Source organism: Coccinella septempunctata, chromosome 6 (assembly GCF_907165205.1).
Source record: "Coccinella septempunctata chromosome 6, icCocSept1.1, whole genome shotgun sequence".
In the NCBI taxonomy this organism is placed as follows: domain Eukaryota; kingdom Metazoa; phylum Arthropoda; class Insecta; order Coleoptera; family Coccinellidae; genus Coccinella; species Coccinella septempunctata.
Window position 1 is genome coordinate 5,930,737 of NC_058194.1, and position 16,654 is coordinate 5,947,390.

General features: G+C 37.9%; 1 protein-coding gene across 1 annotated transcript in view; it reads left to right on the forward strand.

Moving 5' to 3' along the window:
• LOC123315471 (unextended protein) overlaps nt 1-16,654 on the forward strand; it is a 227,137-nt gene that overhangs the window by 147,708 nt on the left and 62,775 nt on the right. The window contains exon 4 of the mRNA XM_044901167.1: nt 4,918-5,089. Coding sequence (XP_044757102.1) covers nt 4,918-5,089 — 172 coding nt within the window. The remainder of the gene's footprint in view (nt 1-4,917; nt 5,090-16,654) is intronic.

Below are 16,654 nucleotides of genomic sequence, written 5' to 3' on the forward strand. Positions count from 1 at the left end.
TGATTCATTTAATTTTGAAATTACCGTTTCTGTGCAGTGTCAGACACCTTCATCAGACGGAAAAATCTACTTTTGAAAATCTTCTGAATTGTCGCTTTTTGTCTGACATTAATTTTCAACACACAGAAACAGAGACTGCACAGAAACGTTGATTCATTTAATTTTGAAATTACCGTTTCTGTGCAGTGTCTGTTTCTGTGTGTTGAAAATTAATGTCAGACAAAAAGCGACAATTCAGAAGATTTTCAAAAGTAGATTTTTTCGTCTGATGAAGGAGTCTGATATAGACTCCGAAACGTTACAAAGAATTATAATTTCAACGTTATTTATTTTGAGTTCATTGTCAGGCAACAATTTTTTCTAGTTAATTTGCTCCTGACAAATTAGTGCAAGAATTTACGCAGGAGCAAATCGTTGATTTCATTTTTAATTGATTTTGTTTCAGAGATTGGGAGTGAAAACCCCAAAAAGTTTATGAAGAGATATATGGTGCACAGTTATAATGAGAGAATTAAGCGGTGGCCAGATCTGGTTGGTGACTATTCATGCCCGGAGTGTGGAAGGATCTGTAGGTCACGGTTGGGTCTCTTCAGTCACAGGAGGGCACACAGTCGCAATTAGCCCCAAGAAATTATAAGTTTTTTTTTTATGTCTTTTTGTAGATTCATTCCCGGGATACAGCAATGAATGAATGAATGAAGGCCGAAAACAAGGTTTATCACATATTACTAATATCTGTATGAGAGCTATGAAATCCAAATTTAATTAGTCTTCGATTGATGTCATATGCCAAGTATTCTATTCATATAGCCAATTCTAGCGTAATTCAAAACCTTCAAACCCACTCATCAAGCATTTTGCGATAACGCGATTCCATTCCCTATTTCCTAAGCCACGTTTAGTGAGAGAGTTAGAAATTCTATGCGTAAACGTGGTTTAAGAATTCAATCATTATTTTCTGGTGCAAACGTGCATTCGAGTTTCAAGGTTAGAGCGCATTAGAACATTGGAATCTTATTCTCACAATAAAAAGACGTTTTTCGCTTTGTGAATTCTCTGAAATGTTGAAAATACGGAGACGAAATGTTCATTTCTGATCAAAAGCTTGTCCCACTATTTTTTCGTGCCTGTTGATGTTTTGGTCGGTGGGGTCAAAATCTACAAGACACCAAGAATTCAGGAGTCCTTTCAGGATCCTTTTTTTTGTATAGCTGTGCTTTGATGGGGGAGTTCAATACTCACAATGGATCACCACTGTGATTCTGAATTTGAAAGAGGTTTCCCAATATTGTGTTATGAGAAGGTTCTAATTCTCTTAAAAACATTTCAGTCATATGAGATATCATCACACATATCTGAGATATGTGTGATAGAAATGAATCTATTTAGATTTGAAGTGTTTTCCGTTGAAAAAATTCCCAAATTTCATATTCGCGAAAATTATATGTTTCAGTTATCCAGATTATCATTTATAGTCGCGATTTTTCCATTCATGGTTTACAACAAGTTACGTTAGGATTAAAGTGTTTATTTTTCGCTTTCTACATACATTAATCGTATAAAGGAACAATTATACTAGGTGATTTTTCAATCTAATACCACTCATTTTTCTATTATACGATACTGAAAAATATGGAAAGATAATATGTATCCATATCAGTGGCGGCTCGTGATCTAGTTCACTAGGGGGCTACTTTTAGAATAATAATTTATTTATTTATTTATTCATTATGCTTCTCATAATTTATGAACGGTACAACCCATTTGATACATAATAATATAAAGAAAAATAAAATTTAAACTCTACAACAAACTCAAAACTAACACTTTAAACAACGATAATGATAAACCAAAAAACTGAAGAGTAGGTGACATACTGTTACAGCGTGTTAAACATCTATTAATATAAAAATGCTTGCGGTAGTTGGTACGGACAGGATCAGGATAAAAATACAAGACTACACGAGACGTCCTCGAAGGTGCATTGAAACTGAATAATAAAAATATGAAATTTTAAAACCAGTTTTCTGCAAAATTTTATGCAATTTATAATTCTTTTTGAAACATACCTGTTCTTATCTACTTGCTCGTTGTGCTTAATAATATTATTCCGATATTCTAATTGAGCAGCGATATTAGTCGTAACCAGAAAAGCTAATTCTGTCGAACAATTTACATGCTTGGCAGATAGCTCATGCTTCTTAATTTTTTCATTAAGGTGCTTCAAATCTCTAAATCCTGCCATTGCCCATACGTTATCAATTGTCTTGCTTAAGAAGTTTTTGGAGTTTTATCTGTCTGGGTTAAATTTAAATCGGGAGTCGGTCTACCCAGCAGTTGAATACGGCTTTTTTCCGCCAGCGAAAGCTTCGCGAAATCAGTTTTTAAAATATTTTGAACACTATTGTCCGCCGTGACATCAAAACGTAAACAAATACGAACGCACACTAGGTTGTCTATACGCTAGCCGGCAGCGGCCATAAAGTAAGTCAAGATGGGTCTGTTCTGTGGCAGCGGCTAGAATGAAGCGGATAGGGGCGACTTTTATCGTAGCCCTTTTACTCCTTAAAACGACCGACACGAAGAGTTGCGGCTGGAGCCGAATGACTGTCCGAATGCAAGAATTCGGGGCTATACGATTCATCGCCCATGCAGGGACGAACTGCTAGATTATGATTGAAATAAACAAAACTGCAGGAGTCGCATGAAAGTTTTACGTTAATAAATTATATAAATAACCGTGGAAAGTGATATTTTCATTGAAAATCGTAAGGAAAGGTAAATAGCATAAAAGGATTGATTTCTTTTGATTTCTTGTATGGGGGGCTGTAGCCCTATAGCCCTCACAGACAAGCCGCCACTGATCCATATGTAAAATTGAGTTTGAGTATTTTTTTCTTCCAATTAGATAAAGATTAATGTCTCATATTTGAAATCAAAATTTTTTTATTTTCATTCTTGTATAACTTATCAACTGATGTACATTATCCATTATAGAAATATGAACCTACCCAAAAATTTCACAAATGGAGTGTACTGATTTTCTTAGTTATTATGTCGTAAAAAAGGGTAAATTGATAGTGATAGCTATTATCCTGATTTTCCTAGTTACCAGGGTGATACCTCCCAGAAGCTTTTTGAAAAGCTTGGAGAACTAGTTAAGTTCAATGTAGACTTATGCTGCTTTCCAGTCATGTGCACGAAACCCCGGAGCTTAACGCACTAAAGCTTCATGCCCTCGCTATCACGGGAACGCGCTAAACAAATTAAACTATCCTAACCTCAGTAAATATGACAAATACCGCGCTCCTCATCTGCCAGTGTGTGAAGCCCAGAAATTCGGGTGGTGCAACCGGGTAGACGTACTGACGCGGAGCTTCAAGCCCCTCTACCGTTACCTCCGAGAAGAAAAGGCCTAGGTGCTTGTGACGTATAGCGCTGTGACGTCAGCACTGCGAGGTCTAACGTTTAACCCTCTCACCTTACGCGGATCGCGAATCGACGAATCAAAGCTTCGAACGCGAAAATCACGTGAGAGCGTCTATGGTCTTAATTGGTCTATGCAAGAACCCGCCAAAAAATGGCCTGCCGCCTGCCGTTTATAGACAACTCAGTTTGGCGAGTCTGAATTGCGCGTGACGGTGAAAGTTTAAATCTTTTTCGAATAATTTAGTTAAAGAATAGTGAAAAGTACTTTTCAATACTATTTGTGTTGTGAGTGATATTAGGACATAATTTATAATGCCGTACTCATGTTGTTTTCCTAGTTGTAGAGGAAACTACAAAAATGGACCAAAAGTGCATGCATTCCGTTTTCCTACAGACACCAAAATGTGTAGCAAGAGGATGCTTGCTATTCCTATCCTAGAAAAAATTTCAACCCATCTGTACATAGCAGATTCTGTGAGTTGCATTTTTCAGAAGAAAACATAGTCAAGTTTTCTTCAGCAACGGACTCGAAGAGTGGTGAGACCTTATCGGTTAGATTAAATTTATAATGACGAGTTAGTTGTCGAAGATAATTACACCCTTATAAAAAGTTTGAGTCGAGGAAAATTGCTCTATCCAAAAGATTCTATTGTTCAAATAGTTTTATATGCCTATATAATATTCAACAAAATTCTTCTCGAATTTGAAGAAACATTCCTGAGCCTTCATAATAAGCATGCATGTTTAACGCAATTCATTTTGAAATTCTTTTTTGAACACGAACTTTTGCCGGATAATAAGTGTCAAATCCATACTGGTGAACGCATTGCTAATATAGTGATAACCTGAACCACCAACACACTATTAAAAAATTATTGCGGAAAGACAAACGACTCTTCAAGTAAAACCTATAACAGCAGAAAATTGAAAAAATTTGTAGCTTGATTACATTCGAATTTTTGTTTCCAATGAGTTTTGTCATTCACCTATGATTCTTTTCTCAGACTGTATGATGAAATTCTTGTCGTTTTTTTTCGCAGTATTCTTTAGACTGATAAGAAAATGGTTTTTGTTTTGAAACTTCGTTTTCCCATAATGAAATCGAATGGGAGACAAAGAACGACTGGCATCCTCTTTAATCCGAAAGCCCTTCCATTGCAGAATTATTGACAATAATTTCCGAATGATAAACATCCCAGAAAACCGAAAAAATTGGACAATAGACGTGAATGCCGCGCCAAAAACGTTCCACGTCTAGTTCTCAGAGCTTCGTAGTGTCGCCTCGCTATGCTGACGTCACACGAGAGCGCCCAGGCCTTTTCATATCGGAGGTAACGCCTCTACCCGTTCCAGTGAACGGTGAAAATTAGGAGCGGTACGCTCATTGGGGGCACCCGGTGCGCCCCAGCCAATGACTGGAAGGGTCTTATAGTTGCGTTTTATTGCCTTTTATGATTTCTGGATACATGACCAAGTTTTTTTTTTCAGGTTACTACTGGCGTCAACGATCTTGATAAAGATGAGGTTAATATCATCAGTGGCGCTTTAGAACTGAGAAAGAAGACTGTTGCTGAAGTTATGACCAAAATCGAGGACGTTTTTATGTTGGACTATGAAGCTGTATTGGATTTCGAAACTGTTTCAGAAATAATGAAATCAGGTAATGAGCGAATCAATGTAGTATTGTTGAAATCAAGAGTAGCTCGTCAGAGTAGGCAAGGTAGGCTGAGCCTCTCCATGCAGCTGAGTATATAATTTTCTTGTCTGATCTCTTTTCTCCTTAGATAGCAGATATTTTGTTTTTCTTTGTACGAGCTTTACTGGCCACTTTTTAGGAAGTTTCGGCAAGGGCACTCCTCAGGTTTTCTTTTTCCCTATTCATATCTTGTAGTCCATCTCTATTTCTAGTAAACTGTTGTTTTAGTTCTGATCTGTATTCTTCTCTTCTTTTCCTTAGCATGTTAGTATAGACGTTGGCGTGAGTTCTTTGTAATTTTCTAATTCTATTTTATCTCATTTCTATGGTTATCTTTGATCGGACCATAGGCAGGTGGTCACTGCCTGCATGGAAGGATTTGAGGACTGTTACATCTTCGACGATATTTTTCGAGTTTGATAGTATACATAGGCCGAGCGCCGTAGACAAAAAAAGTTCCATAGGTCCAACAAAATTGCAGGAAGCTGAATTTTTGGTATATTGTTAGGACATATGTGAGTAGTATTATACTAATTTTGCAACTTCGAAATACACTGGGAAAATTTTTGGTGGCCAAAAAATCGCGAAAATTCCGGACTTGTTTCAGTTTCTTGCTTATTTGTGAAAAGTTTGTTTTTACACGAAAAATCACTGTCTCCTTTCAAAAAGTTCATTTTTAAATTTTTTCAAAAAGTGTGAAATTTCATTTTTAGTCATTTTTGGGCTAGAATATTTGCACTAACACTCACAGCACGAGAGAAGTTGAAGAGCATTTACATATTTGCCTTTAATTCAAGTATAAAACGAAGTATGTAGGTCTGATAGATCTTGAGTTATTCAAAAAAAAAAAAGTATTTTTCAATAAATAGATTCAGGTCCTTCATTTCTTCAGAAAAAACGGCACACTCAAAAACAAGGTGAGAACTTTGGGTACCACCACAAATAGGGTGTAGAACAAGCAGGGTTCTATAGACCCCTTGACAGTTTTTCGAAGGCTGTGCATTGCTAAACAATCAGATGAGAACTTGAAAGAGCACTTTGCCTTCGAGCTGGCCCCATATCCTATGGCTCTGTTTTCCGAAGAGGGTATGCGGAAGGGCACAAAATCAACCTTATACAGCGCTTTCACCCCTCTCCCTGGAAATATCTCCATAACATATTATGTAAACTACGTTTGTTGCTGTTGACGGAGGGTAGATGACTTCACTGGGTCATCTGGCAACGTGACCTCTCTATCTGCGTTATTGTTTCGGCCTACATTTCGCACTCTCCGTCACTTTAGGAATCATGTAGCTATAGCGTTTGATAGCTACTCAGAGGAAGGGACACGCAACAGCACTAAATCAGTAAAGCAATTTCATCGTTATGCGATATCTGGATGTAGCGACATAATTTTTGAAAACGAAACACTTATAAAAGTTGCTCAGGAGAAATTTCTTTCCAACTGTAATAACAAGCAGCGTTTGATCAGCTCCAGCTGCTCTATGCAGAGCCAAGGTATTGAGACAAAGCAAGTGCGGGACGACGCAGACTGCCTTATTGTCAGGACAGCACTGAAAAAGAGCCAACAATAATATGAAAACGTCATAATTGCGGAAGATGATATTGACTTGTTGGTTCTACTCAATGGGTTGGGCTCCAACATAAAAAACGTATTCCTCCAGAAAGGCGACAGAGGTGGAGCTAATTATCAACAGTTCTCTTCAACATCATTTAATGGAGAAGACAGTTGTCCCTCCCCCCTGGATAAGAACTATTCATCCACGCCTTCACTTGTTGTTAAACAACCTCTGCTCTTTTCGGGCAAGGAAAAACTGAAATCCTTGCCATCATGGCGAAACAACAGCTGGCTGGTGTAGCTGCTAACTTCCTCAAATCTGACGCCACTCATGAGCAGATATTATCCGCTGACAGTGCTTGGTTGCCCTATACGGTGATCGGGAGGACGATACTCTTCATGCCATCCGGTACGAGCTGTTTATTAGGTCCGCTGCTAGTGCCAGAGTCCAACTTGCTCGTCTGCCATCAACCCAAGAGGCTGCAAAGCAACATTCATACCGAACGTACCACCAAGTTCAAAAGTGGAATAGGTGTAAACAAAGAGGCAACCAACTGGGGTTGGAAAAAGAGCCCGGTAGGTCTAGCTCCAATCGAAACGAATCAGCACCCCCAGCACTTCTAAAAATGATTTCTTGCAAGTGCAAGAAAGGGTGTGGGGGTGGGAAATGTTCATGCCACAAATCAGGACTGAAGTGCTCTGCACTGTGCAAGTTTTTCCAGGGAAAGACGTGCCCCAATACGCCTCACGTTTTCATAGCATATAGCGAAGATGAAGATGAGTTGGATGACGGAACTCCACTGGACGTTCACCCTGAAGAAGAAGACGAGATAGAGCCCGAGCCAAGAAAGAAACCCAGGCATGGTTAGCATTCTTTTTTGTTTCATTTCAGATTCGATATTGACACCGCCAAATCATAAATACAATTTCATGTTTCAGGAGTCACCTGGCATCCTACAGCTAGAAATAAAGTACCTGATATACAGGGTCTTTCACGAGGAACCTCACCCATATTTATACGGGAAACTACTGAACGTATTTTCATGAAATTCAGCACTTATAAGTGTTTCACGATGCTGATGAAATCTAAAATATTTTCAAGGCATGAGCACCTCCGGTTTTTCCGGAAATGACGTCAACTTCCGTTTTTCAAATTAGAACACCATTTTTTTTTATTGCAGAAATAGATTCCTTAGAAAATTTCAAGTTATTTTGATGTAACATTTTCAGTTTTGGTTGGAAAATTCTCTCTGAGCGGGAAAATTCGAAAAAAAAAATCGAAAATAGAGCTCCGCTGAAACAAGAATAACTTCGAGGTTTTTGGATGGAAAATTTTCATTTTTGGGATTTTTCAAGATGTAAGATTGATGTATCCACGTTGAAAATCGAAATTGCGATTCATGATACAGGGGGTGAAAAAATCGCTTTCAAAGTTAGGGATGACAATATCGTGAAAAATCAATTTTTTCAAATTAGAACCCCATTTTTTTATGGCAGATATTGAATCTACGTTAAAAAATAATGTGAGTGTATGCATCACACCCTTGCCCTGCAGTGAATACTGGACCTAAAGAGATGCAATTGGCTTTGGATTGTTGATAATTTCAAAGTTTCAAAAAGGAGAGAGTGGTCTTTCGAGAAAAATTAACTTTTCACAAGTTATAAGCAAATAACTGAAACAAGTCCGGAATTTTCCAGGTTTTTTGGCCACCAAAAATTTTCCCAGTGTATTTCGTTGCAAAATTGGTTCAATACTACTCACATTATGCTCAGGAATATCATGTTGTACAGGAGGTGTTTCCGTTCACGGGATATGCACTTGGACCAAAGAACAGAATTCAAGCAACCAACAACATGTCTTCCTTTCATGATCCGATGTTTATGTTCATGGGAATTAACATGAAACATTTTTTTCATTGCCCCTTCTTTCCGAGAATTCTTCATGCTGAGGTTGAGGTTAAGTTGGGTGATGAGAGAATTTCATCCTCCTCCTGCAGTAGAAACCTTGGAATCTTTTTCGATGGCCGATTGACATTTAGGGAGCATGTCTCGATGCTGTTGAGGAGTTCTTTTCTGGCATTAAGATCGCGGGTTCGAATCCCGCCGCGCCCATGGATGTTTGTGAATGTTTGGTATGAATGTGAAATATGAAATACGTCAAATAATGTGTACCTGACCACATAGCCAAAGTAGCTGAGGTCATTAAAGAGAGAATGAATGAATGAATGTTTTCTGGCATTACGTTATTGTTGTATCGCCTGAGTTTTAAGTATGGGTATATTGGGCTTAAGACATTATTTTCGTTTGTTATTTTGTCGGGAACATGCTCCATTTCATACGTTGTTTCTGGAAAGTTTTGTGGTCTATCAGGTTGTCTGAGGGTTTTATTGTGATTCTTTGTTCTTGTCAGAAGTTTGTAGACTTGGCATACTTTGTAACTGTAATGTGATTTCCTTTACATACTGCATATAGTTTTAGACTCACGTTGTTGGCCGCATTTAACACACATAAAAGGCCTGTTGCAGTTTGCACTCAATCTCGACATCTGGTAAATTGAATGATTTCGCGTTTTCTTTTTGTGGGTCGACATCTATTTTTGCATTTCGTATCGTATATTTATTTGTTGTTTGCTTTTGGTTTTAAGTGAACATAAAAAAGTGAAAGTGGATTTTTCCTTCGGTGTTTTATGTTGCTGATGTTTCTGACTTTTTGTAATAATTTTTCAACTTCTGTTTTGATTTCATCTTTCGCGATGCTGAAATCAAAATTTCGTACAACCATCCTGTAGGCTCTTTCTATTTTGATCTGATAGATATGGAAAATAACGTTTTCATCACGTAGAAATCTTATTAATGCTCTGTAAGTGTATGATAGTCGTCGACAGAAATAGAGAAGTCGTTGGCTTTTCAACGTCTTTATTAAAAAGAAAGGCAGTAGTCCGAGAGCTGGCAGCAAAAACAACTGCCTCATAAGTTTTCAAAGGTTTGGTTTGGCACTTTGGTTCATTTCAATAATGTGAACTTGAAACCGTCCGTCTGCCGTTCGTGAGTGGTCGCCTTATTGGATAAAAAAATTGAGAAGATGTGAAACAAGCGATTAGAACTTTCTAATTATTACCAAGATGAATGTTGTGTCAAAATGGTCTAAGATCTTATCTGAATTGAAAGCGTCTGCCAACAGGGGTGGTCGCTATTTTGAAACAGACGCTGTCAAATACAGGCTGGTCCAGATCATAAACAAGAATAACCACGTATTCTACATCAAAAATAAGCCCTACTTTGTCCTATAAACATATGTCGAGAAATGTTTCCTCTCCGAGATACGGGGTGTTAAAATTATAGAAAAAAAAATGTTTTTTATTAATATCTTTCACACTGCTTGAAATATTTTTATGAAATTTGAGACATAGGTTTTGAGCGTCACTTTTTGCATGATATCATTTCTTTTTTATTCTACCAGTGGCGTCCGTACTGCAGCGAGACTGAATATTTTCAGATAAAAAAATGATACGCCACTGGTTTTTCCGACAATGAAAATTACTTTTTAAATCCTTATTCAATTTGGAGCAAATTGGGTCTCTTGACTTTTTGCTGTACGAGGCGCCGTTTCCGGGTGAAAAAATAAAACACATTCTCATGCATGAAGAAATCGCCAAAATTTGATATGGTAGGTACATAATAATAATAAGACTATTTTTGTGAACGAAACGTGTAACTAAAAAAAAATAAGCATTAACAACCACACTCAAACCGCACTTAAAGAAAATGTTCGAAATATGAACCATTTTGCTGAACACATAATTCACATCGACGTCCAACCTGTGGCTTGTTTATTTTGGAATCCCTCTGTAATGTACTCTGTTGAATGCTCTCTTCTGAATCCGAACTGTTCTGGTGGTATCAGTTTCAGATTATCGGTTTCCTCATTCAGCCTGGTGGCGATAATCCTTTCTACTACTTTTCCTAACGCCGACAGTAGACTTATCGGTCTGTAGTTTTGTGGGAACTTCTTCTCTTTGAATGGTTTATTGAATACTATGACTTCCGCTGTTTTCCATTTTTCTGGGTAGTGTTCTGTCCTCATGATTCCATTCGCGATATTTGTTAGAGCGGCTATACCTTTTCTAGGTAATTTCTTTAACATAACATTCGTTATTTTATCGCTTCCGGGAGCTTTCCTCTTCTTCAAACTTCTAATTATTTCCCTGATTTCATTTGGCGATGTTGGCTTGTCTATTTCAGCAGCCGCTGGTAATTCATCCATTTCTTCATCATTTTCTTCAACCAGTTCTTCCAAATCTTCATTTTCGTCGTCTATCCTGTAATTTATTCTCGATTCTCGTTCGATCGAGTCCGCCAATGCATCTGCCTTATCAGCATTAGTATACGCCATTCCCGTTTCTCCGTGTAGGGGTGGAATTTTAGTCTTTTCTCCCCGTAGGCTTTTTTGCATTCTCCATGCAGAATGATCGATTGTATTCAGTTCTTGAACCCTTTTGTTCCATCTCCTTGTTCTTAGATCTTTCAGGGCATTTTTCAGAACTTGGCTATGGCGGTTGAGGTTCCTTCTATTCAGATCATTTTTATTCATCCGATATATTCTTCTGAGTCTTCGATTTTCTCGTATAAGATCTTTTACTTCTTTAGGCGTATCGCCATGCGGATGACTTGGTGCTGGTCTCTTCACTCTTCTCGTGCTTTTTTCGTAAGCTTTCAATATAATCTCTTCCAGTTTATCAACCGCACATTCCAGATCCTCTGGAGTGCTTATTGTTGGAATTTCTGTTATTTCCGATTGTATTAAATGGCTGTATTTAGCCCAATTGGTATATTCTCTTATTTCCATCAGTTTTTCTCTTTGTTCTTCTCCAATTGTCAATTCGACGGGATTGTGGTTTGAGGTTCCATCTTCCAAAATTTCAAAAGAGAATTCTCGAGTTATATTTTTCAATATCGCGATATCTATTACATCTGGTATTCCTCTTCCAAAAGCAAGATATGTCGGTAACTCTGGTCCAATCACTATGGCATTTTGTTTTTCGGTGAAATCCTTGAGTTTTTTGCCATTTATATTCTCTGTTCTACTGTTCCATAATGGGGATTTACAGTCGAAATCTCCGATGCAGATTTTCGGGTTTATCCCTTCCAACATGTTGTTTATCTCCTCTTCCAATAAATTGTTTGGTGGTCGCTTATATGCCGAGGTAATTTCGATTTTCGATTTATTTGACGATTCAGTTCAGTAACAATCGTCACTGTTTCTGTTTCTCCTTGTGTTTCGTCGGATCTACTTTTGAAGTAGTGTTTCAAATCTGTTCTCACCAATATTGCTACTCCTCCTCCGGTATTTGTAGTTGTGTAACATCTATATGTTTCATAATTCATAAAATTCAGTCGTCTGTTCCGGTTTATTCTTGTTTCCTGTAGGGCTATAATATCAGGTTGTCTCTCTGATATTATTTTTTCTATCTCGGCTTTCCGAGTGTTCATCCCATTTATGTTTCACGAGATTATCTTGAGAGTTTTCTTCCTAATATCCGTAAAGTCCATTAATTCAGTTTACTGAATGATGCTTGGAGTTTTTTCCCCATTTCTCTTTCAAATTTCAACATTATCATTTTCTCCGTGAAGATATCTAGATCATCGGCTGGTTCAGATATTGTTCTTTTTTCTGGTTGACTATTTACAGTCGGTTTTAATTGAGTCTTCTTTGTTCTTCTTTCTTCTGCATAGGCTTAGAAGTTTCTTTCTTCTTTTCCTGTTCTGCAGTTTTGGTAATTACAGTTTCCTGAACTTTTCGTGCAGGTGTTGCTTTATTCGAGGGCTTTTTCTGTTCTGTCTGTTTTTGGCCGGCTCTCTTCTTTCTGGTCACCAGCTTAAATTCGCTACAAGCCTTGTAGCTTGCTGGATGGCCTTCTTCACCACATAAAACGCATGTAGCGTTTCTTTCTTCACCTTTCCTGGTGAGTTCACAATCTTTGCTGCTATGGTTTCCCGAACACTTCACACATCTCCACATTTCTCCAGCATTTATTTTGTGCGTGTCTGTACCTTTGGCATCTGAAGCATTGGCTTGGACTTTCTGCCTTCTTTTTTGGTTCGACTGTAATACAATGGTTGTAGAGTCGTTGGATGTCGAATATCTCCTTCTTTTGCGTTTTGACCAGATATAATGGTATCGGCTTTTTCGTTTTGTTTGATGTCATTTTAGGCACCTCAGCATCATCGATTCCCTGGAATCTCAGGTCATTTTTAATCAATTCCAGATCTGCGTCTATTGGAAGATGCCTGATGACGGCGTAAATTTTATTTTCCTCTTCTATCTGGTTTGTGTGTCCTTTCCAAGTTGGTCGAAGAATTGAGTATATACTACAGTAGCCCGGTTATAGCTGAATTTCTTGGTATAGAAAGCTTCTGAGATCTCTACCCAATCTGATGTACCCATCATCGTGATGGGTGGGATTTCATCCCTTTTAGGCACTCCCGTTGTCTTCTTGACGGTCTCCTCATCAGAAGAGGAGCTTTCTTTTCGCGCGCGTTTAGTTAGGGGCGCGTTTGGGGCCTTCGCAACCAAAGTTGTATCATTTTTCCTTGTTTCGGGTTGTGAAACAATTCCTCTAAGGGAATTATTTTTGCAAACCGCTACCGGTTTTGTAATTGTGGCGTAAGTGGGGGATTTTGGCATATTATTTCGGGTCATTTCCTCTCTCAAGAGGCGCATCTCACCGACCAACTGTGACACAGTTTCGGTCAGTTTGACAATTTGAGCTTTCAATTGCCCATTCTCTTCCCTGAGCTTTACAAGATCCTCGTGTTCGCCGTCGCTGAATTCTTCAGCATCGGTCGCTTCCATATAGGAACCCTCATTATCTTAGGTTTCCGACATGGTTTTATACTCAGATTTCTCAAAATATCAAACAATTTGAAATTAATGAAATATTCAGGAATAAGTATGCTGTTAATGACCTCTGTTGATTAATTGAATTGATGATGGGCTTAAAGGTCTAGAAGGGTTTAAAGAAAACCAACTCAATAAAATGCCGACAATTTCGGTCTATATTTAGACCATCTTCAGGGCTATTATTTTCTGGTTTTCCGTGTTTTCACTTTCAAATTCGAAGAAAAACACAGTGCGGTGGAATTGAACATACCAGCAGTAGGAGAGCATCGATCACGACAGTCGTGATCGATGCTATATTTCTACCATCTTCAGGGCTATTATTTTCTGGTTTTCCGTGTTTTCACTTTCAAATTCGAAGAAAAACACAGTGCGGTGGAATTGAACATACCAGCAGTAGGAGAGCATCGATCACGACAGTCACGACAGTCGTGATCGATGCTCTCCTACTGCTGGTATGTTCCATTCCACCGCACTGTGTTTTTCTTCGAATTTGAAAGTGAAAACACGGAAAACCAGAAAATAATAGCCCTGAAGATGGTCTAAATATAGACCGAAACTGTCGGCATTTTATTGAGTTGGTTTTCTTTAAACCCCTCTAGACCTTTAAGCCCATCATCAATTCAATTAATATTCAGGAATCTTCACTGAAATAGTCTAATATAAAACTATGGTATAAAGCCCAAAAGTTTTCTACGCTATGATGAAAATCAGAAAAAAGATACGAAAAATAAGCTCACCTGATGTTTTTTGCAGTACCAACGATAAAAAATCTGGACACTGGAGATGAACTCCAACTTTGAAAATTTTAACGAATTAAAATTCCGATAACAAATATAGAACCTACACAAACTTCACAGACGGAATAAAATATTCCGTAGCTTTATTAGTGGGCACTTTCATTTCGACTTTTTCTTCCGCTTTCTCTTTTATAGCACTAGGAGCACTATAGCACGTCTTCTTCTGTCAAGATTTCACTCGAGACTGTTGGAAATTTCTTGGTCGAATGGGATGTGGATTTTCGTGGGCCCATACATGCTGGTTATGAAAGTTCACCACGCCCCGACGAGTAAAACACGATTCATCGGTCTATAATATGGTAAAAAAATCTCTATTCTGCTCAATTTAACGAAGAATCCATTGGCAAAAAAATAACCTTCGCTGTCCATCACCTTCTCGTAAACCTTGGACGGGTTGTAAATGGAAAACATGTCGACGGTCCTTTTTTAAAACTCGAAAAATTTTTGACTTAGAAAATCGAAGTGTGCGAGCTGCTATTCGACTGCTTGTTGTTGGATTCCTATCAAATTCACGAAGAATCCTGTTATTGTTCCTTTCTTGTCCAATATTCACCCTATTCTGCCGTTCATCAGATCTAGTATTAAGTCCATTAGTTCTGAATCGTTGGTGAATGTTGACAAACACTGAGGAATGCGGATGGCGTCTTCTCGGAAATCTTCTACGGTACTCCCTAGCTGCTTCCGCCGAGTTTCCATTTGCCACTCCATAACAGAAATGGATATCGGCTTGTTCCTGACTCGTAAAACAAAAAGGCATTTAGTTGTTGAAGAGAAACTGACTTATCACTGTGATAAATAAATTACTGTCAAACTTCAAATAAATGTTCGAAGCTGACAACAGTTTTTTTCTCCATGGCACACTTCGCTTTCCACAATAAGGAAATTATAGTCTTATATGGTTATGCCTGTATTGAATTTAAACAAGTAATTGGAAACCGAAACTGTCATTTAAGTTTTTTCATCACATTATTCTACCCTAAAAATAGGAGTTGGGTGTGTGTTGAATTCATCTAATCTTAGAAAATTGCTACAAAACCGTAGTAAGCTTTTTATTGCTATATCAAATATTGGCGATTTCTTCATGCATGAGAATGTGTTTTATTTTTTCAACCGGAAACGGTGCATCGTGCAGCAAAAAGTCAAGAAACCGAATTTGCTCCAAATTAAATGAGGATTTAAATAGTAATTGTTATTTTCGGAAAAACCAGTGGCGTATAATTTTTTTATCTGAAAATATTCAGTCTCGCTGCAGTACGGACGCCACTGGTAGAAAAGAAAGGAAATAATTTCATGCAAAAAGTGCTCCTTGAAGCTCAAAACCTATGTCTCAAATCTCATAAAAATATTTGAAGCAGTGTGAAAGTTATTAATAAAAAACATTTTTTTTCTATAATTTTAACACCCCGTATCTCGGAGAGGAAACATTTCTCGACATATGTTTATATGACAAACTAGGGCTTATTTTTGATGTAGAATACGTGGTTGAAATTTCTTTGTTATGATCTATACCACCCTGTATTTCAAAATAACGACCACCCCTGTTGGCAGACGCTTACGATTTCAATTCAGTTGAGATCCTAGACCATTTTGACACAACATTCATCTTGGTAATAATTGTAAGTTCTAATCGATTTTTTCACATCTTTTCAATTTTTTTATCTAATAAGGCGACCACTCACGGACGGCAGACGGAATGTTTCAAGTTCACATCATTAAAATGAACCAAAGTGCCAAACCAAACCTTTGGTAACTTATGAGGTAGTTGTTTTTGCTGCCAGCTCTCGGACTACAGAGGCAAAAAATGTATGACAAATCAAATTATTAATTAATTCCTATTGTCTAGGCAACCATTTTCCTTCAAATATGAACTCAATGTCGCCTAGATGTCGAATATGTAACATTCTCCCCTTGGTGGCAAATCTAATTTTCATCAGCATCTTCCGTTTTCAAGGGACTCAGCTTTGAAACCGGACGTTTATATAGTCCGTTTGACTTCTACATTCCATGTGGTCCTGGAAACAATTTCTGCACTACTGCAAGTTTCCAACTATTCTTTGGAGCATTCTCGTCTACAATTATCACGATTCCCCCTTCTTCGATAGAATCATTATTATCAATCTATTTTGTTCTACACATTAGTCTAGGAATGTACTCTTTGACCCACCTACGCCAAAAACAATCTATCAATTGCTGTGACTTTCTCCACTGTTTCTTAAGATTTCTTCCATCTTCGAATGACTTCATCATATTTTCAGGAATATCGTTTCCAAGAGA